Source organism: Callionymus lyra, chromosome 17 (genome assembly GCF_982586985.1).
Source record: "Callionymus lyra chromosome 17, fCalLyr1.hap1.1, whole genome shotgun sequence".
NCBI classification, from domain to species: domain Eukaryota; kingdom Metazoa; phylum Chordata; class Actinopteri; order Syngnathiformes; family Callionymidae; genus Callionymus; species Callionymus lyra.
Window position 1 is genome coordinate 10,696,304 of NC_141834.1, and position 27,550 is coordinate 10,723,853.

A 27,550-nucleotide genomic window follows, 5' to 3' on the forward strand; every position below is an offset into this window, starting at 1 on the left:
CACCAGCAGACAGGAGTTGGTTCAGTCAAACAGTGGATGGTTCCATTCCCCACTGCCTTCTTCACTGGATCAACATAACAATAATATTAAAAACAAGGATTCACACATTTTCTTCTGTTTGGATGCAGGAGTAACGACGTCGGAATATCAAGGTAAAACTAAGTTCTTTAGCTTCGACTGTATTCATTTTTTGAACAATAGTCGGTGTTTCATTATGGAAGTAAATCAATTCCATCAGAATATTAAATGGTTGAATATATTGGAAGGTTAAATTCATTTCAATTATTCAATATTTTGTATATTTAAATTTAGATTTTTCAATATCTGTTATATTTTAATTTCTATTATTCAATATTTGTTATATTTTCATTTCGATTATTCAATATTTGTTGTATTTTACTTTCATTATTAAATGTTTTTAAATTTGAAGCCTTTTTCAATTCAGTATAAAGAATATGAAGCCTTTTAAATTCAGCATAACAGCGCCATCATACTTTTGGAGTCACGGGTTCGACACCTGCTCTTGAACTTTTGTCAAGTGATGTCATGTTTTTAGAATTAGCTCATATCTGGTGAGGCGGGCTCTCTTTATAACGTTTTTTTCTGTGAAAAAATTCAATTTCTTCCAAATAAATCCCAATGATTTCCCTTTTGGTGATCAGAAAAAAAGTGCAATGAAAACATCAATTGAGACTGTACTAACAGTTTATAATCGTTCTTTTAAAATATTTTGTTGACATGGATCAAAATGTTGTAAAGGAGTTCAGACGAGCTACGCTGTAAATCACCTTCAAACCGGTCGGAAAGTTTACACTTTTTCATAATCTGTTCATTCTTGATACATATGTACCTTGACCTTATTAAAATGTCAAACACGACCGATCACTTCCGTCCCGGGTCTTATACCTAGATTTGTGGAGGCAAGGAACAATCCAGAGTATGTTTGGGTAGTTTATTTACCACTTCCAAGCAAAAGAAATACAAGCTTTCTTCACGATCGACCGGGCGTCCTTCTCCCTGAGACTCAACAAATTGACAGTCCAGGACAGAATAGCGTCGAGCTGTAGAAAGCTTGCATTATTTACATCCAATTCCCCAACCAGGAGGTCTTCCAGCCAAATTGTTCTTTCAAGTTTTCTGATTCCCTGTTGTCCCGCTGGGAGAGCTTGTCTCCTGTAATCTAATAATTCAAATGTTCCCGGGCGGAGATCACTCTCGGTATGGGCAGTGTTTCCTGTCTTCCGCTTCCCCCCTGGGGTCTCAGGTTGCCAGGCAGACAGAAATGTTTATTCTACCGGTGATTTGACTCAAACCTGAGTTGAGCTGGTCTCAACTCAGTAATCAGTATGCATGTATGTTGATTGTGTGTGTGTGTGCTTGTGTGTGGAGACAAAAGTTCCCCGGCTCTTAGCATCAAGCATGATCTGGAGCTTGTAATCCATGCGTTTGTTTCTTCTCGCCTGGACTACTGCAACAGTTTATTTTCATGTCTTAACAAGAAGGATCTGTCTCGCCTGCAGTTGATTCAGAACTCTGCAGCGAGAATTCTGACCTGCTCTAGTAGAAGAACTCACATTTCTCCGATCCTTAAAACTATTCTCATCACTGGCTTCCAGTTTCTTTCAGGATCAACTTTAAAATTCTGGTTCTTACTTTCAGATCTATTCATGGTCAGACCTTACATCACTGATCTGATCCAGCCTTACACCCCAGCTCGGGCTCTGAGGTCTGTGGATCAGAATCTACTGATGGTTCCACGCACACGGTTCAGGACCAGAGGAGAGAAATCCTTCCAGGCTGTTGCTCCTAAGCTTTGGAACAATCTTCCTCACTCTTTGCGCTTGATGGATCTACTGACTCCTTTAAGAAACATCTTAAGACGTTATTATTTGTTCAGGCTTTTCCTTGATTTTCTGGAACTCTTGTTGTGTTATCAGTTTTATCTTGATCTTTAAAATATATACTTTATTGAGTATTGTTTTGATTGTTTAAGCGCTTTGTGACCCTGGTCTGGAAAAGCACTATATAAATAAAAATTACTTACTTACTTACTTTTATTTCATTATCTTTTAGCATTAATTTAACTATGGCGTATATGTATATAACAATTTTAATCTAACAACATGTTTAACTACGCATGCTCTCATAGATCATGAGGCTCCGAGGTTTAAGCCTGCAATTTTTTTTAAAAGTACCTTTTTCAACAGAACCAGCATTATAAAGAGAGTCAGTCTCACCAGATATTAGATCATTCTAAAACTTCACATCGCTTGACAAAAGTTCTAGAGCAGGTTTCGAACACGTGACTCCAAAAGACGAGACATCACATAAACTAAAAAAAAACCTTGCGGATAAACAATGTGACCATGATATTAATTATATTCTCAAGATTGAATTTAAAAGATTTAGAATTTTTTAATATTACATTTAAAAGGCTACAAATAAAAAAAATTGAATAATTAAAATGAAAATATAACAAATATTGAATAATTGAAATGATTTCAACCTTTCAATATAAAAAATAAATAAATTCAAACCATTCAATATTACAATGGCACTGATATACTTCCATATTTTTTCCACTATAACCGACCGAGCTTTAGTTTTAACCAAAATGTATCGATCAAAATGATTTCTGCTAAGACTTAAAGACAAATGTCAATTATTTTTAAATCTACTGAACCTAATAATAAAGTTTTTAACGAATCACAGACGCGGATTTAACTAATAAACAATTATACCTCAACAGTTTAAAAAAAAATTCATGTATTCAATGCATCTATTGTGACCTGATAAATCACAGTTATAAATAATATCACGGTTCTTATTCTTTGTAGGACTTGGACGAGAACATGGCGAGTGTCTTGAAGATAATTCTCATGAGCTTTCTGATTCAAGGTCATTATTATTATTATTTCTCATAGAAGTGCTGCTGGTATTTCTCTGTAGTTGCTTAAAAAAAAAAAAAAAATGTTATAACCGTGTAACTAACTGTTTTTTACGTCCTTCTGTTGTTTTAACACTCAGGAAGTCGATGCCAAACGTTCTCCATCACCCTTCAAGCCCCGTCACAGGTTCTAAAGGGGTCGTGTGTTCTGGTCCAATGTTCTTTTACAGTTCCAACAAGCTATGAGGGAGATTTGGACAGTTCCTGTGGGGCCATTTGGAAAAGAGGCTCGAGCTACATGTTTGATTCCAGCTCAAACACGAACAGACTGGCTGGGAGCCTCGCAGGAAACATGGCGGACAAAAACTGCACCACCATCTTCTACAACCTGTGGCCGTCTGACAGCGGAAACTACAAGATGAGAATTGAATGTGACAAATTGAGATACAACTTCGGAGATCAGGTCACTATCTTAGTTCAAGGTAACAACAATGAGAAGCTCGTGACCTTTTTGTATGTACCAGACCTTCTCCATCACCATTTTTTTTTTTCCATCAAGGAAAATACTTCCTTCACACGTAAAAACTACTTCTGAACCCTTCTTCCTAAAGGACAACTGACTTGTTGATTTAAGTGTGTCTTAAATTAATCTTTTGACCTCTATTGTACTCATCAGTATGTTTGTAGAAAACGCCCTTTTCATTGAAATATTTACATTAGAAAATGTCCTTAAGACCCGCCCACCGAAAACCTTTAGTATTCTCCGGAGATTAAATCATGTTCACCATAACCACGCCCACTCTGCTGTGATTGGTCGAACAGCGAGGTTTGTCAGTGCACGTCGTCAATCCCGAAATTCTCTGACTCGTTGTATAGACGGAGCAGGGGTCTGATTACAGCTGGCTGGAGGAGTGAAGCCATTATTATGTCATAATGGACTCTTGTAACCTCTCGTTCGCGGAGATTTCAGACGGGGGAGAACTTTATAAAGTAATAACTTTAAATCATGGTCATCATGAGGGACTTATTGCCTCTTGGAGAGGAAGACTTCAACATTTGAAACATGTGAGTGAGTCAGAACATCAGTTGCCCTTTAAAGTGATAATATGTAAGTTTTATAATATTGTTTCCTGCTCCCCCGTGTGCCAGAACAGTGTAACTTCAAAAATGAATGCAAAACAAATGTAGCGTCGCTCTAATAGTGCTTGTGGTTTTATCGATGAATCACTATTTTATTTCTCAATGTTTCCCAGAGACGCTGGCGAACCCCACCATAATAACGTCGCCCACACTGCCAGTAGAGGAGGGCGTCCGAATCACGCTAAACTGCGCCGCCCCTGATCCGTGTCCCAGCAGCCCCCCAGTTCTCAGATGGTCCCCTGTTCTAGGAGAAACCAGCCTTGCCTCCTCGTCCTCGGTAATGACCTTCAACACCTCCTACCTAGACAATGGACTCCAGATTTCCTGCACCGCTTTGTACCAAAGATCACCTGTCCATGGAAACTTCTCTTCCCAAAGCAACGTCGTACTCAATGTACACTGTAAGTACTATTGATTGTGATGAGGCTTCGTGAAGCATTGTATTTTCTGGATTGATGCGTGTTAGAAAAAAAGGTTTTTAATGATTTGTTTTCATTTTATCTTGTAGTTTATCAGTTGTCACACAATGGTTCCCTTCCAATTATAGGTATTTTAGTTTCTCAGCATCACTTTCAGGATCATTTTTCAACAGGAGTCAAACATTTTCAACTTTATTCAAGCAAATATAAATCAAACAAAATTAAATGCATAATTGTATGGATTTATTTGTAATGTTACAACATGACAAGTGAAAATTGTGTAACCGTTATTACATTATATTATCATTATGTTTTTTTAATTATTTTGTTTGTCACACAATACTTATTTATTTTACATTATTATTATATATGCCATATCATAATTTATTTATGATATATTATTATATATGTCACATTATTGTTTATTCATGTTAAATTATCACGTATTTATATTATAATATTATTTTATATGCCACATTATTTATTTAATTTTATATTATCATATATATCACATTATCATTTATTAATGTTATCTTATTATATATGCTACATTATCATATATTTATGTTATATTATATATTTCATATTACTGTTATTTATGTTATATTATCTTGTATTTAGGTTATATTCTTATTATATATGCCACATTATCATTTATATATGTCACATTAGCATTTATTTATGTAAAATGATCATGATATATCTCATCAATAATGTATTTATCTCTGTTATATTATAATTTATTTATGTCACATTATTATTACATATTCAACATAATCATTTATTTATGTTAAATTATATTTTATTCATATTATATTATCATGATATATGTCATCACTAATGTATTAATTTATGTTATTTATATTTTATGTCATGTTATTTTGTAATTATTTTGTATGTCACATCATTATTTATATATTGTGTGTCATCGGTTTGTTGGTTCATTAAATTATTACAAAATTACATTTTCAAAACTCAATGTTAAAGCTCTTGTGTGCCCTTGAATAGTGAAAAGGCCTCGCCTTTGACATGTTTTCATCTTTTAATAATAAGACAATTTTCTTCATCTTTCAGTCCCTCCTCGGCAGCCGAACATCAGTCACGTCGGTCCAGTGATCAAGGGCAGCCGAGTGACGCTAAACTGCTACTCGACTGCAAATCCAGATCCTAGTTTCATCTGGTTCAGAGAAGTTGGAGCTGATCTGGTCCAACTTAGCTTAAATTGGCAACTCACAGTGTTAGCCTCCGAGTCCAGCAACCGCTTTCACTGCACGGCCAGAAACGGACTCGGAATCAGCTCGTCAATCATCGCCCTCGATGTACGATGTAAGTTCAGGTGGAAAAGGACAAAAGGAACAGTCATAATAATAATAATAACAATAATCTCTATTTATATAGCGCCTTTCTAGACCAGTCATTGTTATTATTAAGTTATTTCTCTTCCTCTCCACATGTGCTGAAGATGACAATTCAGAAATATTTGAAATCATAATTCATTTATCTCATTTTTATGCAAGTAATAGTTGCCCAGGTTTTAAACAATTGATTGATAAATCTAAAAAGTCAATTATTAAGTCATAAAGACTTGAAAGTATATATAATAATTATATTTTCACCTGACAATCCAACACGGAAAACTGAAATCAAATTAGTAAAATTTCTATTACGTAGTAAACGTTAAAAAAAAAGGAAAAAACACATAAAAAGTGTGTTTATATTAAATATTAACATAAAATTACAAGATTTACATAACAACAAGCATGAATTGAAGGTGTGATGATATTTGTGGAAAAACACTTACCTTGCTTACCTGCTTTTTATTTTAATTTATATGTAAAAATTATAATTTTTAATTAACGTATTTTCCGCACTATAAGGTGCACTTAAAAGTCTTTTTTTTTTTTTTTAAACGACAGTGCGCCTTATAATCCGGTGCGCCTAAAAGTGCGGAAAATACGGTAATTAAAAAATAATAATTTTCAATTTCATCAAAATTAAAATATAAAGCGTTTATAAGGTAGGTAGAATATTATTGATCCCTCAAGAGGTCTCCTTTGGGAAATAGCCACAGCAAATACAGCAATTTTCATAAAAAATAAAACAAGAACAAGAACAAAGAGAAATGAAGAGAAAGAACAAGATGATATAATCTAATTCTAAAGATAAAGAACATAGATCAAAGAAAAAAAAATAGATAAAAGAAGTGATTGTGTTTTTGTGTTGCGTCTGGTCGTATTTTGTGTCTTCGACAAGTTTTTTTTTAAGTTGCAAAAACAACCTCAATGAAAGTATGATCCTTCTTTTCTCTCCTCCAGTTGCTCCAAAAGACGTGGCAGTGACCGCCGGCGTCTCAGGCCCGGTCACTGAAGGCGACCCTTTGGTTCTGATCTGCAACAGTCGAGCGAACCCTGCAGCGAGCAACTTCACCTGGTACAAAGAAGAAGTCCGGATGCCGGCGCGTGAGAGGAACTTGTTTATAGACGCCGTCGGGCTCGGACACAGCGGCGTCTACAAGTGTGAGGCCGAGAACGAGATGGGACGAAGCGCTTCATCGCCGCTGATCCTGGACGTCCAGTGTAAGTCACACATAGAGCACTTTGACCAAAGATATGAAAGTATCTTGTGTGCTGGACGTCATCACGGTCTGGAGCCAAAGAGTCTGGACTGTTGCTGCGCGACAAACACAAACTGTTATTGTCGGCTCTTGTGTGTCTGTGATGAACAGAGGAGGGAAAAAAAAAGAAAACTACTTTCAGAATTCTCAATTTAATCTCAAAATTCTCACTTTAATTGTAGAATTCTAACTTTAATCTAGTCAGTCTGATTTAAATCTCAACATTCTGAATTAAATCTCAACATTCTGAATTAAATCTCAGAATTCTTACTTTAATTTCAGAAATTTTACTTCACTTTAATGTTTTAAAAGTTTGATTTCTGAAATTAAAAAGGAATTCTGAAATTAAAGAGAGAATTCTGAAATTAAAGCGAAATAATGAGAATAAAGTTTTGAGTTTTGAGATTTGAGAGTATGAATTCTGAATTCTATTCAGAGTTCCGAATGTGATCTCAGGATTACGACTTTAATCTCAGATCTCTCACTTTAGAGTCACTTTAATCTCATAATCCTGATTTAAATCTCAGATCTATCACTTTAGAGTCACTTTAATTTCAGAACTCTCACTTTAGAGTCACTTTAAACTCATAATCCTGATTTTAATCTCAGATCTATCACTTTAGAGTCACTTTAATCTCATAATCCTGACTTTAATCTCAAATCTATCACTTTAGAGTCACTTTAAACTCATAATCCTGACTTTAATCTCAGATCTATCACTTTAGAGTCACTTTAATCTCAGAACTCTCACTTTAGAGTCACTTTAAACTCATAATCCTGACTTTAATCTCAGATCTATCACTTTAGAGTCACTTTAATCTCATAATCCTGACTTAAATCTCAGATCTATCACTTTAGAGTCACTTTAATTTCAGAATCCCGACTTTAATCTCAGAATTTGGACGTTAATATCAAAACTCTCACTTTAGAGTCACTTTAATCTCAGGATTCCGAATTTAATCCCAGAACTCTCACTTTAGAATCACTTTAATCTGAGAATTCTGATATTAATCTCAGAATACTCGCTTTAGCCTCAGAAATGAAACTTTAAAGTCACTTTAATCGCACCATTCTGGTTTTAAACTTCAAAGTGTGGTTTCTAAGATTAAAGGGAGAATTATGAGATTCAAGTTAAAACTATAAGATTAATATGAGAATCGAGATTAAAGTCAGAACTGTCACTTAAATCTTTAAATAACTTTAATTTCACAATATCTGTCTTTAATCTCAGAACATTCGTCTATTCCACCTAAACGTATTAAGCTTGATAATGGCTGCTATTGTTTCAGACGCTCCCAAAAACACAAGCGTTTCCAAGGACCCACCCGGGGATGTTGTTGACGGCGGCAACGTGACTCTGACCTGCACCAGCCGAGCCAACCCGTCACAAGTCAACATCTCCTGGTACAGAGTGACGAGTACTGGGAAACAGATGGTGGGTTCTGGGGAGAAGTTCTCCTTCAACGCCATCAAACTATCCCAGGATGAGTTTTTCTGTGGGGCTTCGAACGTCCACGGGACGAAAAACTCTGACGTCGTCAAGTTAAACGTCTTGTGTGAGTTTTTCAACTTACTATGTCTTTTTTAAATCCATTTCATACAATTTTAAATTTTACAAGTCACTTAATAAAATTGAGCAATTTGTTCATTTCAAAATTAAACATTTGAATGTGAAACTGAATTTTATTTCTGCGATTAATCATGATTAACAGTTTACAGTTTATAATTAAGAATTATTAATTTATTCTGAAAATATATATATTTATATATAGACTGTTAATGGCTTGTTTGAATGCTTTATAAATATATTACATAAGAAGTGTGAGATTCAATTAAGAAATACAAGATTAAATGAAGAATTATAAAATCTAAGTGACAATTTGAAAATTAAATCCAACAAAAAATATAACTTAATACGCATTCTGACTTCAACCCTTTCTGAACGTAACAGGGTCACCTTGACAATGAGTTAACGTTAGATTTCCGAGATTAAAGGGGTCATTCTGAGAATAAAGGAAGGATTTGAAATTAAAGGGAGAAGTCAGAATTGAGAATAAAGTCAGAATTCTGAGATTAGAGTTGGATTTCTGAGGAATAAAGGCAGAATTATTTATTGGTTATTTTTGCGATTAATTGCGACTAATCATAGCTACAAAAACATCTTCATATTGGACTGCAAATGTCCATTATTCATAAAAAAAAAATTATATATATATATTCTATGTTAATCCTTGTATGCTTTTATTTATGTTCTTTTCTTTGATCTATGTTCTTTATATTTGCACTTTGTCATCCCTTGCACTTTGTCAATTATTTACACTTCGTTCTTGTTCTTTATTAAAAATGTGATCAAATGATTTAATCAAAATAAGCAAACACCAAAAACCTCTTACTACTGATTGTGCTGTTGAAGCTTCATGAAGCATCGCCCTTATTTCACTATGTGCGCTGATATTTAAAAAAAAAGTTGTAGAGAGATTTCATTAAAATAGTAGCTTGAACCCAAAAAGTTTGAAAATGCAAAGTGTGCCATCTAGTGGACTCTGACAATGCTTTGTGAAGCTTCATTTAGATGCTTTTTTGATCAATCCATAGGCGATCAAATAGTGATTTGAAGGGTTTCAACCATTAAAGGACTTTTATTTTTGGTTCTTGTCACTCAAACAGGAGTTTTTAGTAGATATTTATTCATGGCAAATCTCCCTTCAAATTTTATTTCGTCGTCTTTTCTTCTCAGTTGCTCCTGAAATCCTTCCATCATCTCACTGCGTGGAGCTTCAAGCCCAGAGTAGATGCTCTTGCGACAGCCGTGGAAACCCGCCGCCCCGAATTCTATGGGAGTTTCCCTCGGAAAACCAAACCATGGTTGGGAATTTCAACAGGCAGAGCAACATCACGCTTTCTGTCCTGAACGAAGGGAAGCCATTCGTGGTCTGTGTCAGCGTCAACTCGCTGGGAAGCGACACTTTGGTCTTCAACGTGTCGACACTTCAGCTCCAGCAAGGTGGAATCACTCTAATCCTATTAAAAATATAATATTCTTTAAGCATTCTTACATATGGCTTCTTTCAGGGCTAGACCCCCTTGTGGTGGGTTCCTTGATCGGAGTGCTTTTATTCCTTCTCCTGTCCATCCCTCTGATGTACTACCTCTTCATGTGAGTGATTAAAGGTGTAAATCTTAAGTCAAGTGATTTATTTTTGATTTCTGATTCGTCCAAGTGGGAGGAAAAAGGATCCTTCATCTGATACATCTCTGATGAACCCCACTTACTGTCTAGACACGAGAGAAGTGAGTTTTATTTTTTGACTTTTCTTTGTCTGATATCTTAGCAAAGTGTTTTTTCTTTTAATAATTGGTTATTCGCACAGCCGCCTAATAGTCGTTTAAATACTGTATGTCTAAATTCAGACATCTAATAGTCGTATAAAATATTTCTAACTTTAGATGTCCAATAGTTGTATAAAATATTTCTAATGTTAAACGTCTAGTAGTCGTCTAAAAAAAGTCTAATTTAGACGCCTAATAGTCGTCTTAAAGATGCCTGACTTTAGACGTCTAATAGTCCTCTGAGGGATCAATAAAGTTTTACCTTACCTTACCTTAGTCGTATGCAAGATATTTAACGTAAGACGTGTAATAGTCGCCACAAAGACTCCTACCTTTAGGCATCTAATAGTCGTCTAAAAGATGCCTGACTTTAGACGTCTAATAGTCGTCTTAAAGATTTCTAACTTAAGACGTGTAATAGTCGCCTAAAAGATGTCTAACTTTAGATGTCTAATAGTCACCTAAAAGATTACTAACCTAAACGTCTAATGGTCGTCTAAAAGATGACTAACTTTAGACGTCTAATAGTAGCCTCAAAGATTCCTAACTTTAGACGTCTAATAGTCCTATAAGTTTTCTAACTTTAGACATATAATATTAGTCCAAAAGATGCCTGACTTAGACACATTAAAGGCGCCGACAAAGATGGCTGCCTCTCCATTAGCTCCGCAGCAATTTCTATAATTTTCTGTTTTTATTAATTTCTTTTTACTATAACTTTTTAAATGGATACTTTTGAACATGGAGAGAATCGTCTTGTTTACTCAAGAGAGGATCTACTATCGCTGAAGTCAAAGACACGGGCTGGAGATCGCCACGAGATCCCGATCGAACTTCAGCGCCGGTATCGTGGCTGTAGAGCAGGCAAGAGGTTAAAGGCTAAGCTAACGGACAATCGGAGACGTCACAGACCAACGATCCCAACGATCACAATGGGGAACGTCAATTCACTGACGAATAAGATCGACGAGCTGTTTGCCCTCAACAACCAGTGGATCTACAGTGAGAGCAGCTTGTTGATCTTCACGGAGACGTGGCTCACGCAGCTGACTCCGGACTCACACGTGGAGCTGCCTGGTTTCCACCATCAGAGCGGACAGAGACGCAGACGCTTGTGGGAAGCGCAGAGGAGGAGGTCTGATCATGTACGTGAATAAACGCTGGTGTAGCCCGGGACACGTTACTGTGAAGAAAGTCTCGTGTTGTCAAGATTTAGAACTGTTGGCTGTCAGCATGCGTCCATATTATCTACCGCGTGAGTTCAGTCACGTGATCGCACGTGTGTTTACATTCCTCCGAGCGCTGCGGCTGCATCTGCCTGTGAGAAGATCCACACAATGACAGCTCGACTTCAGAATCAACATCCTGACGCGTTTATCATCATCTCTGGAGACTTTAATCATGCCAACCTGGACTCTACTCTGCCTACTTTCCATCAGGCTGTGGATTGTCCCACCAGGAATAACAGGACAATTGACCTTCTTTATTCCAACTTGAAGGACACCTACAGAGCCAAACCTCTTCCTCCACTTGGAAGGTCCGATCATAACCTGGTCCACCTTCAGTCACAGTACATTCCTCTGGTGCAGAGACAGACTGTGACCACTAAGAGAATCAGAAAGTGGACACCAGCTGCGGAGGATGCCATCAGAGACTGCTTTGAAACAACAGACTGGGATGTGCTGCTGAAGTCTCATGGTGAGGACATCGAGGGACAGACACACTGTCTAACGGATTATTTAAATTTCTGCTTGGATGTTGTCGCCCCTACTAAGACTGTCCGCTGTTACCCTAATAATAAACCGTGGGTAACAAAGGAGGTCAAGGATGTCCTTAACAGGAAGAAAGTGGCATTCAGGAGCAGAGACAGGGACGCCATGAGGTCAGCTCAGCAGGAGGTGAAGCGATGCTTGAGGAAGGCAAAGGACACCTACAGGAGGAGGTTGGAGGAGAAGCTGAGCCGAGAAGAAAGAAGAGAGGTCTGGGATGGTGTTAAAACCATCACTGGACACAAGACCAAGGCCTCTCTGACTGCAGTGGACACGGTGGAGGAGGCAAATGGACTGAACAACTTTTTCAACAGGTTTGACCAGGTCACCTCACCCTCACTGCTGTCCGCCTCAGGACCTGCCCCACCTTCTTGTGCCCCCCTCAGCTCCACACAACCACTTCCCAGCTTCACCTCACTCCAGGTACAGGATGTACTTCGGAGGATTCGTCCAGGGAAGGCTGCTGGTCCTGATAAGGTGTCTGCTCGACTGCTAAAGACCTGCGCTGCTGAACTAGCTGAGCCGCTCCAGCATGTCTTCAACCTCAGTCTACGGCTGGGGAGAGTACCAACTCTGTGGAAGACTTCCTGTATCGTTCCAGTCCCTAAAAAGATCAGACCGAGTGTGCTGAACGATTACAGACCGGTGGCACTGACTTCGCAGCTGATGAAGACACTGGAGCGGCTGGTCCTAAAACATCTCAGGCCACAAGTCCAGCACGCGCAAGACCCCCTGCAGTTTGCCTACCAGCCAGCAGTTGGTGTGGAAGATGCCATCCTTCACCTCCTGCATCGGACCTACTCCCACTTGGAAAAAAGGAAGCGGTTCAGTGAGAATCCTGTTCCTGGACTTTTCTAGTGCCTTCAACACTATCCAACCCACTCTGCTGCAGGACAAACTGACTAAGATGCATGTGGACCCTGGTCTGGTCTCCTGGATTACGGATTATTTTAATGATCGACCACAGTATGTCAGGCTGAAGGATATCAAGTCTGACACTGTGGTGTGCAGTACAGGAGCACCTCAGGGGACAGTACCGGCCCCTCTCCTCTTCACCATCTACACTTCAGACTTCTGCTACAACTCAGAGCTGAGTCTCGTCCAGAAGTATGCTGACGACACTGCCATTGTTGGATGCATCAGGGACAACAGCGAAGACGAGTACAGGAGTCTGATACGTGACTTTGTGGACTGGAGTGAGAGGAACCACTTGCAGCTGAACACCTCAAAGACCAAGGAGCTGGTCTTGGACTTCGGGAGGTCCAGGACAAAGCCACGTCCAGTGTCCATCAGAGGCGACGAGGTGGAGATAGTTGACAACTATACGTACCTCGGTGTGTGGATGGACAGTGAACTGGACTGGTCCTGCAACACAGACCATGTATATAAGAAGGTTCAGAGTAGACTGTACTTTCTGAGGAGGCTTTGATCATTTAACATCTGCAAGAAGCTCCTCTGCATGTTCTACCAGTCTGTGGTGGCCAGTGTCATGTTCTATGCTGTGGTGTGTTGGGGTGGAAATGTGTCCAAGAGGAGTGTCAACAGGTTGGACAGGTTCATCAGGAAGGCTGGCTCTGTGGTTGGAATGAAGCTGGACTCACTGATGACAGTTGCTGAGAGGAGATCATTGAACAAACTACTGTCCATCATGGATGATGACAGTCATTCTCTGAACACTGTCATCAGTGAGCAGAGAAGCAGAATGAGGGCACGAATGCTTCTACCCAGGTGCAAAACAAATAGACTCAGGGACTCATTCATTCCTCGGGCTATTAAATTGTACAATTCTGAGTTTGGGTGCAGGAGTGGAGTGAGAGTATCTGGATGTTCTGTTCTATGTTAGTCTTTGTATCCTTTGTCTTTGTTGTTTTTCTTTGACCTATGTTCTTTATCTTTATCTTTAGACTTAGATTGTGTCATCTTGTTCTTTTTCTCTTATGTTCTTGTTCTTATTTTATTTTTATTTATTATTTTTTATTGTTTATGAAAAATTGCTGGCTATTGGAAAAAACAATTTATTTATCAATAAAGTTTTACCTTACCTTACCTTACCTTAGATGTGTAATAGTTGTATAAAATATGTCTAACTTTAGAATTCTAATAGTCATCTAAAAGATGTCTTACTTTAGATGTCTAATAGCCGTCTAAAATAAATCTAACTTAGGCGTCTAATAGTCGTCTAAAAGATTTCTAACTTTAGATGTCTAATAGTCACCTAAAAAATGACTAACCTAAACGTCTAATGGTCGTCTAAAAGATGTCTAACTTTAGACATGTAGTAGTCGTCTTAAAGATGCCTGACTTTAGACGTCTAATAGTCGTATATAAGATATCTAACTTAAGACGTGTATTAGTCGCCTAAAAGATTTCTAATTTTAGACGTCTAATAGACACGAGTGAAGTGAGTTTTAGTTTTTGACTTTTTCTTTCATGTGACATTTTTTTAACTTTACTATCATTATACGTTTTTCCGCAGAGCAACTCAGAAATCAACACAATCTACGCCAACAGAAAAATAATGGATCAAGAAGAGCAGTTGGACGAGGACCAGCTTCACTACGCCACGGTACAATTCACCAAATTCCGGGGGCATCTGAGTGAACAGCAGGACGAAGGTCAGATCTGGGGTTTGTCCTCTAAGACAGCAGAGTACGCAGAGGTCCGGCTGTGCTCGAAGGAAAGTGCCAAAGATGAAAGCCCCCTGAGAGAGAAGATAAACGTCAGCTGAGAAACTTGATTTGTATCGACCCACCAAGTATTGTTCGGTTTAAAATATGTCTAATGGATGTTTAATGGACGTCGGACATCTGGGCTATAAGCAGTTGACCACTCGTTTGAAAAGGACTGTTTTTAAACACTTTATCGTCGAATATGTCTATATGTCTCGTCTAATATTTTGCGTTTAAATGAACGCTTCTATTATTTTTAATTATAGACATCTAACTGTCTGTTAGCGGCTATTTAGTTTAGATTGATAGTCTCACTTTAGACTGCTAAAAGTCATATTACAGATATCTACATTTAGACGTCCAATAGTCATCGTAATATGTCTAACTTTAGAGTCTAATAGTTGTATTAAATAAATCTAACTTTAGGATTCTAATAGTCAAAATATGTTTAACTAACCCATCTTTCCAACAACTATTAGATGTCTTAACTTAACTTAATACATCTAATATTCATTGAAATAGGTCTTACTTTAGATGTCTAATAGTCGTATGAAATGCATCTTACTTTAGATGCATAACAGTCGTAGATAAGACATCTAAATTTAGAAGTCTATAGTCGTATAAAGTATTTTAGAAGTCTTACTGATAGCCGTCTATAAGATTTCGTCGTATAAGTCGTATAAAAGAGTTCTAACTTTATCCATTTCATAGTCGTTTAATAGGACTGTGTATTTTACTGGTTCCTCTCAATAAACTGTATTATTTTCATTATGGTATGCATTTTTCATATGCTGTTACGCCGGTGTGCACAGCATTCAACTTCAGTGACTGCACCCTGGGTACTGTTTACAGCAGGGACCCATTTCACTACCAAACCACAACACCACAGGTAGGTTTTGAGGGCAGCAGAAAAGGCAGAAGTTCTCGGACAAAACAGTTGATGAGGAAGTTGTATCAAAATGAGAAGGAAGGCTGTGGTTTTGAGGGGGAAGCTTCAGGTGACAAGTTTCAATGCAGAGCGTGTGTTTCTTGGGCAAGGAAACCACACAGACTGTAGTCGGAGTGATATTTATAATAATACTCTAATGTTGTGTTCATTTGATGATGATCTAAACGTCTTCCTGACCTATAACAGTACACGGTCAGATCCCTGTGGTGTGTAAATAACCTTAAAGTAGTTATTGAGAGGTGGATTCATTCAACCACTGAAGTCCTATGTGTAAGTAAGTAAGTAATTTTTATTTGTATAGCGCTTTTCCAGACCAGGGTCACAAAGCGCTTAAACAATCAAAACAATACTCAATAAAGTATATACTTTAAAGGTCAAGATAAAACTGATGACACAACAGGAGTTCCAGAAAATCAAGTAAAAGCCTGAACAAATAAAAACGTCTTAAGATGTTTCTTAAATGAGTCAGTAGATCCATCAAGCGCAAAGAGAGAAGAAGATCATTCCAAAGCTTAGGAGCAAAAGCTTAGGTATGAAATGCAGAGTCCGCCACTGGGTATGAGGGATATATATTAAACTCAGATTGACTTTTAAATAAACTGAAACTGAACTAATTTTTTTCCATATATTAAGAGGAGTTATTTTAGACTTTGATTTTTGAGCATTATTTTCAACTTTTCAAGGTGAAAAGATTGATTTTTTTCTGAATTTTGCAGACTTCAGAAAATCATATTTTCAATATTCTAGGTAAGATTTATTTGTGTTCACATGGTCCACAAAACATTAGCTTTTTTTCATGGCATTTCCCCCCATTTTTAGAGTGGAGAGAGTTTGAATAAATAAATCCTTTTCCCTGTATTTTTTAGATTTTACTTTGACACCCAGATTTTGGGGCATTTTTTAAAAGTGAAAATAAAAAAGACTTCAGATAATCACATTTCAAATTTTGTGTAGCATTTATTTGTGTTCACATGTGTCCGCCCGGACACCATGTTTACTTTTCTAAAAATGATTTACCATTTTAGAAACACTCTATAATGAGTATGTAAAAAGAACTTTTATAAAATGAAAAAACTTGTTTTTATTGTTCACATGGTCTGCTGAACATTACCTTTGGTTTTGCAGCATTTTCTCAATTTTTAGACATGTGGATTTTTTACCATTTATTTTACTTTACCATAAGAAAAAAAATAGTTTTTTTCTCAGATTTTTTAGATTTCACAAAATCACAATTTTCAATCTGGGTAACATTTCTTTGAGTTGAAATGATCTGCCAGAACATGAACCTAGTAGTCCACAAAAAAAACTCCTTTCATAAATTACAAATGTATAGAAACTTTTTTTTATTTAGACACTTTTGTTTCAACAGCAGAACTTAAGCAACATGTAATAGCATCTTGAATTATCTTCTGTTAGAAAAATATTGAAGGATTTAAAAGATCAATTCTGTTCTACTTTTCTTCTCCTCAGACTTTGATCGATGAGTATTCCGTCTCCTCTTCTTCAAAGCTGCTTGATTTGCTGACTTTGCAGTTTGGTCTGTTAGCTGTGAACTTCACTTCGGAATAATTCATCTCCACTTCCTGGTCACTGCTGTCATGCTTTGATGGAGACTTTTTTGCATCATTTCGAGCAGCCTAGAAAAAAGTAATATAAATTATTAAATGCTTGAAAAAAAAAAAAGGTTTAATTATTTTACTTTATTTCGCTTATGTTGTTTGGATACGACAGCGTACACGTCTTCTGGTCTTGGCTTTCTACTGAAAACAAAACAATTAATCCATCATTTTCAGACAGAAACATCTTATAAAACTTACTTTTCTCTAAAATGCACTGAAGTATAATTCAGAGGCTCCTCTGAAGAAGGTCCGGCTTGAACTTCCTGTGGTTTAAGGAGTTAGAAAGATCAAGTTACAGCAAGTTAAATGTTTCAGTTAAAAATTCAACATTGGATTGATGTCATGGAGACAATTCTACAAATTAAAAAAAACAACAAACATGAAACCATGTCCTCACTTACTATCCAATATTTTTTTATTCATTTTTCGAGCAAAATTAACCCAATTAAAAATAAAAACATGAAATAACGTAACATTACAAAAGCGTGTGGAGTTAATGTTTCGTTGTCATTCAATTTTTAAGGTAAAAAATACGTATTTATTTATTTTTGTTTCCTAATAAATGTGTATGAAAAACTTACCTGTCGATGTTTGAATTTCCTCCAAATCCAGCGGTTGAAAAGTAATGTTAAATAAAAGGCAAATTAGTACAAGATGAATATAAAAATGGTGTTAATGTTACGACTTACTTGAAGATGAGACAAAATACTAGAGGAATGAGCAGAAGTGAAGCACAGATGGAAACGTACTTCAGGACTTTCATAAAGACGCCTGTATTGAAACAGAACATTAGTTGAATCTCATACTTGAATAAAACATTTAATAAATATGTTATTATCATTTAAATGTCAATGTTCTGATGGAATTTTTACTCACTTTCCAAAAATATCTCCACTGGTTCCGAACTCTTTTCGCCTAGTTGGTTTCTGGCGGAGCAATAGTAGATCCCAGGCTTGTCAGAGTCCACAGTGTGATTCTGCTGACTCGACACTTGGGAGTCATTTTGTCCATCTGTCTTCTTCAGGTACCAGAGGTATTGTTGGACTTGTGGGTAGCTTTGAGCGCTGCACGTGAGCGTCACGGATCCTGTTTGGTCTGGTAACTGCTGCTCTTTCAGGATCTTGACGTCTCTTGGAACATCTGAACAGAAAAACGTTTAAAAGAAAACAACAGTAATGAAGATTCGCCCTCTATTGGTAAAATGCTTAATTGCGTGGTATATTTGATCATTCATAAATTATTTAAACAAAATGTTCTGTAGTGACTTAACAGTCAAAATACATTAAATTAATAAAATATGGTGTCAATCCAAAAGTAGTAAGAAGTAAAATGTGTTGAAATTCAGTAACATGATAGATAACCTTTCTCTTTGCTTGCATATAGTTGTTTCTTATGACCTTTGCCCCTTTGAACTGTGTTTAATTAAACGAAAGTTTAATCTAATAGACACCAATAACTAGTATAAATAAGAATGAAGTTTTGAATTATGTGACAATGTGGCGGGCACTAGGACCTGTTCGGGACAAACAGTTCAGTTTGGTTTTGCTGAGTAAAGAATAAAGTTGTGTTTTACATCATCCCTTGCTTCTTCACTCCTACCACAACATTTTCTTAAATTCGAGATCCCAAGCAGATAAATGGTAAAATAAGAGTCTTCAACTTACACATGATCCTGACGTTAACCGGAGGAGACTCTGAGGCTCCGACTTCATTATGGGCTGTGCAGCGATACTCTCCACTATCAGCGGACGAGACTGACTGCAGAGTCAAAGTCTGAGTTTGATCCAGATCTTCTGCTATTCCGTTGGTCGTCTTGGTCCAGGTCACCGAGGTCACCGGGGGATGAGACTGTGATTGGCATTGAAAAGTCATCAACGTGTTCTCCTTCACCTCCTGACTTGGTTTAACCTGGACTTCCACAGTCATGGGTTTGTCTGCAACACAAGTGAAAGTTAAAAACAGTAATAAGGTGTCGCCCTCTACTGGTGAAATAACAATTTAAAACAAAAATGTTGTGTAGTAATATGATTTATAATGTTGGTGCCCATCAGAGTTCTAATTAATGAGTTATAACAAAATGTTTATGAATTATTGCATGAAAATATTAATTGGAAAAATAAATAAATATTGAATGACGACTGTAGTGACATAATGGGAAGGTAACTATTAAGTGAAATAACAAGTTTGAAACATATTTGTTGTAGTTAGAGTACGTCAATATTTTTTAGGATTCCATTTTTGTCATTGCGGGTACTTTGTAGATGGTCCCTTAGTCTCAGCTGTGGAGCCTCTTTCACACTTTTTTTGCTGGTTTTTTTTTCTTCTAAAATGAGGGTGTAGTCCGTAGCTAGTGTAACACTGATTAGAATACATCATGGTTTATTCTATTCAAGTGTAAGTATAAAAACATATTCAAGCGCAAAGATAAAAATCTGACAATATCCAGCCAACTTTACTTAATGTTTAGAAAACTGAGCTAAGAATGTCTACTCTAGACTTGTATCATTCTTAAACAAATGTATATCCTACAAAAACTCAGTCCCTTTGGAGGTGGAGACTTCCGGGATTGATGACGTGCAGTGACATCTTGATGTTTGACCAATTACGCCAGAGTGGGTGTGGTAATGGTAAACAAGATTTAATCTCCAGAAAAACAATTTGTTTTCAGTGGGCAGGGCTTAAGTACATTTTATAATGTCAATCTTTCAATTTAAATAAAGTTTTGTACAGACACATACTGATGAGTACAATAGAGGACAAAGATCAATTTTTGTATTCAACACAAGTGAAAGTATTGTGTAGTCGTGGAATGTTATTCACTCAGTGCTACGAAAACGACTCACATTTCACCACCAGCTGTCTCTGCTCACTGGTGCTCCTGCCTTCAGTGTTTTCAGCAAGACACGAGTATAACCCTGTGTGTCGCTGCATGACTTTAAAGGTGTAGATTATTGTGTTGTGGTTTCTCTCTTTATTGGAATACTGAAACTCTGAACTGTGAGAAATCGTCTCTGAATTTCTCATCAAGGTCAGCTCTGATAGTGGGGAACTCTCCACGTCACAACGGATTGTAATGTTCTGACCTTCTGTGACCTCTGTGTTCATAATCAGTTTTGGTTTTGATGGAGGATCTGTGGAGGGAAAAAAAAGTGTGTCTGAATTTTGTTCAGTTAGGAATCTGCTTTAAAGCAGTGAATTTAAGGAAGATGCATTTGTTCACGGCAATTTTACTTGTACAAGGAGAGATTAATACAGAACCTTCTTCATAAAATGTCTGATTTCACTCTTAAGTAAGAACTGTTTAAGTTACATCTTTATACTCTGTATGTTATTGATTAGCCGAGAGGCAAGAACTAAATGGAAATGGGAAAACACAGACTAGAATGAACTACAGCTTCTCTTAAATGACGCAGACAAATGTTTGTGTTTGTCCTTATGGCTAGTATAAGAAGTGTTCTTCAAATAAATGTACACACATTCCATTCCTAAAACACAAGCAATGATTAACTTCTTAATGTTAATGCCTGTTGTTGAGAAAATCTGATAACACTACATACATTACATACACATACACATATACATACGATACACTCTACAAACTATCTCAATAATTTACATCAGATTTTCAGTTGTTAATTAAGATCAATAAATCATCAAAAGAAACCTTAAAACTGATTGTAGAACAAAAAAAGTTGGGGGAGGTGAGCAAAGTACGGTCCAGGGGCCTCATGCAGCACTTACATTTATTGATGCTGCCGTCAAACAACCAGCGTCCAATTTTGTTAAATTATTAAATTATTATGTCGGACAACATTTTCAAGTTTTCTTGCTTTTAGTTTTTCCTTTTTCATTATTGTCCAAACGAAACAAAATAAAATGAAAATGAAAACATATGAAAATCTTCTTACTATATTTATATTGAGTAACATTACATTAAATCTTTAAAATGAGAGAGAGAGAGAGAGAGAGAGAGAGAGAGAGAGAGAGAGAGAGAGAGAGAGAGAGAGAGAGAGAGAGAGAGAGAGAGAGAGAGAGAGAGAGAGAGAGATTAATAATAAGTTGAAATACTAACACAGAACTTCGATGCACTTTCGTTCACTCTTGTCTCCACTTCCGATGCTGTTTCTGGCGACACACTGGTAACAACCTTCGTCTGATATCTGCACTCTTTTAATAGTCTTGCTATTGATGGTGGTCGAGTCTATGTGCCGGTTGTTTGAAGATCCAATAGTTGTTTTGTACCAGGAGAAACTTTGAGGTGGAGGATAGGCGTCAACATCACATGTTAATTTGAGGGTTTCATACAAACGTATGGTCTTGCTTGGTATGTTGGTAGATATTCTTGTATTTGTGGGTTTGTCTAAGGAACAAAAAAAACCTTCAGTGTTTAGAATTTCTAATGGTTTTTCTGTTCATACTTACATTCAACCAAAATCTGCAGAGGACTTGATGTTCCAGAACCAACTCTGTTCCAGGCAGTGCAGGTATAAATACCTCTGTGCTCAGGTTGAGTGTTAAATATGACATAATTATCCTCTACAGACACAGTTTTTCCATTTTTTTTCCATTCAACTCTATGAGCTTCTGTGTCACTGTTTTTCACCATGCATTGCAAACTCATCTTTATTCCTCGTCTGACTGTAGTTTTAGTCGTCTTGATCTCAACTTCTGGTAGAGCTGAAAATAGACAGTAAAGAGTTACACACTTAAACTAATGAAGTTCAGTTTAAGGCTCTTTAAGTATTTATTACTAAAGAAAAAAAAAATATATATATAATCAACTCAATGTAACTATAATTAAGTGTAAAAAAAATAATGCAATGTAAAAAGAATGCAAAGTAAAAAATTGAATTAAAAGAAATGAGTTGTAAACCACCCCCCCAACAAACAAACAAACAAGTGTATTGAAGTAAAAGTTTTTATAATATCAAAATAAAATCATACTTAAAATTTTAAAAACCTTCACAATTCAACCACTTTTATTTTGACATTGCCTATTTTTTAAATGTTTCCGAAAATGAAACTTTATTAAAAAAATGTAAACTTAACATTTGAGGGTTTGATCTTAAAGTCTGATTTTGATGCACAAGTGTAAGAAATTCAAAGTCTGTCGGCACATATTGACTTCCACACTAACGTTCTTTAACCAAATGAATCAGAAGCCGCCACTGGAATAAGTGATTGTTTTCAATCACCAGTTTCTTCTGAAGAACGCGAGGAAAGAATTGCTGGAATGTTGATCAAAAAAAAAAAACCAACAGTTGATCATCTCACCTTGAACGTTTAATCGAACCGTATCCTGTTGATATCCGAGATCATTTTGAGCTTCACATGTATAAGTCCCACTGTCTGAAGGTTTGATGGAATTGAAGGTCAGGTTTTGTCCTGAGGATTTCAACCATCTCCCCAGATACCAATTGTAGGTGGGCTCCGGGTTCCCTCTTGATGAACAGACGAGGGTCACTTCGTCCTTTTCCACCACGTCAGACTTCCTGTTGGCATTGACGACGCTCACCCGCGTCTCTCTGGGTTCATCTGGAGATGAATCACAATCCAACGATGATACTATTGCTGCGGTCAACTAGCTGATGCTAATGCTTTTGACTTGTTCAGTATTTCATTGCCTTTGAATTCTCACGTGTTCCACCAGTGTCTTCGATCTTGACGGTAGAAAAGGTTCACTTACGTATGTTAACAGTGAGGTTGCGGACTAGATTCGGGTCGTTGTTGTCTTCGGTTTGACAGGAAAACTGCCTCCCGTTGTCTTCCCAGTTAGCTTCGTAGCTGACCGTCCTACGTTGTCCATCACTGCCATCGATTGTTGATGATCGGTCCAGAGGTTTTATTAGTAGACGACTGGTGCACGAGCTGAGGGTGGAACACTGAAGTGTCACGGAGTGAACTGTAGCTCGTTCCTCAAAACTGACGAGGCATGGGTTTTCTGCAGAAATGAAACTTTTTATTAGACAAATATAAACATTTCTAAACAAAGTATAAATCCCCTTGAAGAACACATTTCACTTCCACATACCTATTGAATGCATGTCCGATGTTAATTGTAATTTAATAAGTGTCTTTTACAAATCAATGGTTTTAATAGTCATGGTCAAATAAACAAACATCAGATTTTTTTTGTTGGGTTTTAAAGCAATAGTTGATGTTAGGAAGTGTCTCTGAGTAAAGAGATTTGATGGAGTTTCAACTCTGGACGTCCAAAATCAAGCTTTCTACTCAGTGACTCCTATGATCAAGAGGTTCTTGTACTTAAATGTATATTTTAAAAATGGATATTTAATCTCAGATACTGTTTGTAAATTCTACATGGCGTCGTCAACAGTTCATTCATAAAGTCTTTTATATACGTATATTTGTGTTCAGGAAAAACACAGATTGACAATTTACCTTCAACCAAGAGAGAAACATCACTTGAATGCCATTTTCCCCTCAAGTCTCTTGTGTTGTAAAATCTTAACGAATATTTTCCGTTATCCTTTGTTTTAAGGTCACAGATGGTCATGGTGAGTTGTTTCCCTTCTTTGATGTAAGTCACTCTTCCTTCATACTCTGGACTGATGGTTTTTTTCCCGACATCAGTACTATGAACGACGGTGCCCACGAAGTCATGTTCTTTATAATTCCATTGAGCATCTTTTAACCAAATCCAATAGGCTTTGTTTACATCGACATCTTTTTTGAAGCTTCCCTTAATTTGAACACAGGATCCTTCTGTGGCAGTCAGTGGGTTGTTGTTGAACTCAAAGTTGGGATTTTGATTTGCAGCTGAATGACAAGAGTTCTGATGAGTCAAAATTAAAAACTGTGAATCAACACTTACCTCTTGTTACAGCCAGAAGAAACACGAATATAAGTTTATCTTTCCCCATCATCTTCAATGATATGACCTGAAATAACAAAGAAATACTATGAATAAAATTAAAGAAATACCCTAAATATAAGAAATATATTGTTGTTTTATTTGTATATCTTCTTCTTGTGTGTCAAAACCTCTTGTGCTGTAATTTAAAAAACATAAAAAGAATAGAGACAAGGACTAAAGAAGTGATAATGAGAAACAGGAAGTTGAAGAACGTTCAGTGACATGAATAAAAAAGGTGAAGTGCCTTTTCTGACACATCTTTTTTTAAATATATTTAGAGAATCGTGTACGTCAACTTTTCAGGATATATTTTTGATTTTGCAGTTTAAAACAGAAACAAAAAAAATACAATAAATCCTTTTATTACATTCATTACTCGACCCTAACTTTTGTTGTTGATCTTACTGTGAGATTCACTGCTTTGAATTTAATGGATTTTATAACTTTTGTTCAAAAAAGAGAGAGATTACTTGCACTGAAAAATTGGATTTATTATTCGTAGAATATATTTTTTGGGTGAATTCCGTGTTATTCATAGGATTGTTTTTGTTAAACAAAAGTTATATGATTAATGATTTATTAGGAAGAAAAATACCGTTTAAACTAATAAACATTTAAAACAAACACATATTTCTATACAATTCCAAATTATTGTTTTAGTCAATTATTGAATTATTAATTTGTTAATTACTTAAAAAAAAATACTTGTAATTTACTTTCATCAGCATGTTTCTTAATATAATAAAGTTTAAACTTACCTCTGAGAACATGAGCAGCTCAAACAAAGTGGTATCAAGAGGAAGTCACAGTTCATCTTCAATGCCCACTTTTTTATTGTGAGAGTCGTTTCACTTCCTGTTAGTGTGCGTCAGTGTAGTGGTTGTAAGTTTAGTGGTCACGGCTTTATCAACTTGTTGTTGTCTTATGTGCGACTTAAAGTGTAGTTAACCTAAAGTTCAAACTTCACGCATTTTCTACTCCCCCTCATGTAGACTAAGGGTTAGGATTATTTTCAGAGTAATCTGTTCTTTTTAGAGTTATAGGCAAACATGTCCGTTCATTTTAATGAAGCAACTTGAGCTCAGTTTCCATGTCTGTATGTTCATCCAAAAAGACTCACTTAAAAACGTTCCAACTTTCAACCTCATTTAGTGTAGGATAATTAAAATTTTTAGTTTCTATTGGTGGTGGTCCGTCTCACGTTCCGGTTGTTTGAAGATCCAATAGTTCACATAGTTAAATGATAAGTTCTACGCTTTTTAAAATTTAATAACGTTTTCATACAATGCTAACAAACTCATCTGTTATCTTTGCACTAAGATTACATCCAAAGTAAGTCCTGGCAGCTGATGTGAAACAAGATTTGGCAAAAAAAGTGTGGTAAAGCTCACATTATCATTTACCTTTTTTTTTGTTTTATATACTGTCTATATATTTTTAATATTTATATAGCACACTCCCCAACAAATTGGTGGGCTTGACTGTGGATCTTCATGCTGATGGTGAGACATGGTTGTAACTATTTCAAATTCGGGTTTTACTTAACACGTTTATCATTTAACTTGTTTCCAATTTATCTTTTTTATTGTTTTTTTTAGTATGCCTTGCGGCACCATACAACTTCACAGCAGTATGTGCAATTGAAAATATTAACCTATGTTTTTTTTTTCCAAACAAACATTGAGTTCTTCCAACACATATTTGTCTTCCAGTCTGACCTTCCAACAATAAGGAAAGAACTTTGGGGAGTTCCATGAAAGACAAGTCCTACAACATTGAATTACTGTGTGAAGAACCCACGTCTGACCAATTAATTGCCGGACAGAAAACCATGATGAGAGAGATGAGTATTTTATTTCATAGTTTGGGTTATGTGGTTTGTTTGTTCCTTTTTGTTGTTGGATGTTTTATGTAAATAAAGTTTTATGAACAGTGCCACTGTTTCTTTCTATCATGTCATTCAAATATATGTGTTGTTAACATCTAAATGAATCTTCACAGCAATGTAAAATGATGAAATGATAACTACTGTTGCAGGTGTCTCATATTTAAGCATCATAGTAGCATGGTTTTATTCAGATACGAAGAATGAAACTGCCAAGATATTGTGTACAGTGTTCCAGTGTCTGTTTGGTAAACTGTTCAGGATTTTATACCAATAAACACTAATTTATGTTTGATTTTGAGACGCAACAACCTTTATCTTAAAACAATAAGGGATTCTCTTTAATGGTAAAAATAAACAATTGAGTGAATAGTTCATAGCAATACAATAAGTACTTGTTTATGGTAACCCTTGCTGAGGACATAAACAATGAAAAAAAAAAAATGGAACATGTCACACCTGTATAAATGCCTGTCATTCAAAACATGTTATTTTTTATTTAAGTCACATTACGTAGCAGGTATCATTAGATCATACATTATCTGCCAGAAGTATCTTTAAAGGCTGTTAACTAACTAGTTGTGTTGTTTATAATTCCGTCTGAAATTAACGGCTGCAGATGTACCCTCCTCGAATTTTTAGACTTCAGAAAATCACATTTTCAATATTTTAGGTAAGATTTATTTATGTTTGCATGGCCCACGAAACATGAGTTTTTTCATGGAATCCCCCCCCCTCCCCCCACTCCACCTCACGTCTTTGGAGGTGCAGAATTCCTGGAACCTTTTAGAATAAATCTTAACTGTTCTCTTCATTAGACAAAACATCAAAACAATGATCAATTGAATCATGCACATGCACGTATCACATGCCGGTATGTGTTAGTGTATATTGCTTCTTTCTCTCAGTGCACACACACATGCTCCCATTTGATTCATTCTGGCAGCACATAGACACACACACACACATAGACACAAAGTCTGTTTTACTGCAGCTGCACAGTGTTTGGTCTACGTCACGTCATGTTTGTAAGTTAGTCAAATGCATCAGTTCAGGTATCATGTGATCAAACTGAGGATTCAAATATGAAGCAGTTGTTTCTTTCAAATGTTCTTTCTTCAATTCATTTATCCACTGATCGGCTCATAAAGGTTTTTTTTTTTTAAATTAAACTTGACTCAAATCAAATTCATAATAAGTTATTTCCAGTTTATGATAATAAACTATAGGTTTGAATCAGACTAACAAATTAACTCTAGAGTCTTCAAAGGAACCGAACTGTTCCCTAAAAGTATCTTAAAATCAATCAATTATCAGTTATCACTTCTGTAAGATATCAATCAATTATCAGTTATCACATAGGAAGAGGACATGATCTCGCTGCCATCAGCG

General features: G+C 36.3%; 2 protein-coding genes across 4 annotated transcripts in view; one reads left to right on the forward strand and one right to left on the reverse strand.

The window, feature by feature from the left end:
- On the forward strand, window positions 1–26,200 carry LOC148062376 (B-cell receptor CD22-like). 2 transcript variants are annotated; one of them, XM_087812070.1, is made up of 12 exons: window positions 1–152; window positions 2,838–2,898; window positions 3,028–3,369; window positions 4,141–4,428; window positions 5,521–5,772; window positions 6,762–7,022; window positions 8,350–8,616; window positions 9,798–10,064; window positions 10,133–10,217; window positions 10,282–10,351; window positions 14,636–14,725; window positions 25,986–26,200. In XM_087812070.1, the coding sequence occupies exons 2-12, from the start codon at window positions 2,853–2,855 to the stop codon at window positions 26,028–26,030; spliced, it is 2,013 nt and encodes a 670-aa protein (XP_087668196.1). In that variant the 5' UTR covers window positions 1–152; window positions 2,838–2,852; the 3' UTR covers window positions 26,031–26,200. The 2 variants fall into 2 exon arrangements, with proteins under 2 accessions (XP_087668196.1, XP_087668195.1); XM_087812069.1 differs by lacking the exon at window positions 25,986–26,200 and having other exon boundaries at window positions 14,636–15,596.
- The window catches only part of LOC148062377 (B-cell receptor CD22-like), a 39,220-nt gene continuing 28,757 nt past the window's right edge, over window positions 17,088–27,550 (reverse strand). The window contains exons 1-14 of one of the 2 annotated variants that reach the window (XM_087812068.1): window positions 24,232–24,409; window positions 23,799–24,176; window positions 23,083–23,337; window positions 22,671–22,931; window positions 21,819–22,073; window positions 21,469–21,756; window positions 20,240–20,527; window positions 19,061–19,330; window positions 18,273–18,536; window positions 18,085–18,167; window positions 17,978–18,004; window positions 17,595–17,659; window positions 17,477–17,537; window positions 17,088–17,414 (exon numbers count right to left, since the gene is read on the reverse strand). In XM_087812068.1, coding sequence (XP_087668194.1) covers window positions 17,244–17,414; window positions 17,477–17,537; window positions 17,595–17,659; window positions 17,978–18,004; window positions 18,085–18,167; window positions 18,273–18,536; window positions 19,061–19,330; window positions 20,240–20,527; window positions 21,469–21,756; window positions 21,819–22,073; window positions 22,671–22,931; window positions 23,083–23,337; window positions 23,799–24,176; window positions 24,232–24,283 — 2,718 coding nt within the window. In that variant the 5' untranslated portion in view covers window positions 24,284–24,409 and the 3' untranslated portion in view covers window positions 17,088–17,243. Of the gene's footprint in view, window positions 17,415–17,476; window positions 17,538–17,594; window positions 17,660–17,977; window positions 18,005–18,084; window positions 18,168–18,272; window positions 18,537–19,060; window positions 19,331–20,239; window positions 20,528–21,468; window positions 21,757–21,818; window positions 22,074–22,670; window positions 22,932–23,082; window positions 23,338–23,798; window positions 24,177–24,231; window positions 24,410–27,550 lie in introns of those variants that run through there. The other variant, XM_087812067.1, reaches the window with a different exon arrangement.

Excerpts from the sequence above, each read along its gene's own strand:
- LOC148062376 (XM_087812069.1), top strand. The coding sequence starts at position 2,853 with ATGGCGAGTGTCTTGAAGATAATTCTCATGAGCTTTCTGATTCAAG. Across the intron at positions 7,023-8,349 it reads GCTGATCCTGGACGTCCAGT|ACGCTCCCAAAAACACAAGC; the intron begins GTAAGTCACACA and ends CTATTGTTTCAG. Across the intron at positions 10,352-14,635 it reads ACTGTCTAGACACGAGAGAA|AGCAACTCAGAAATCAACAC; the intron begins GTGAGTTTTATT and ends GTTTTTCCGCAG.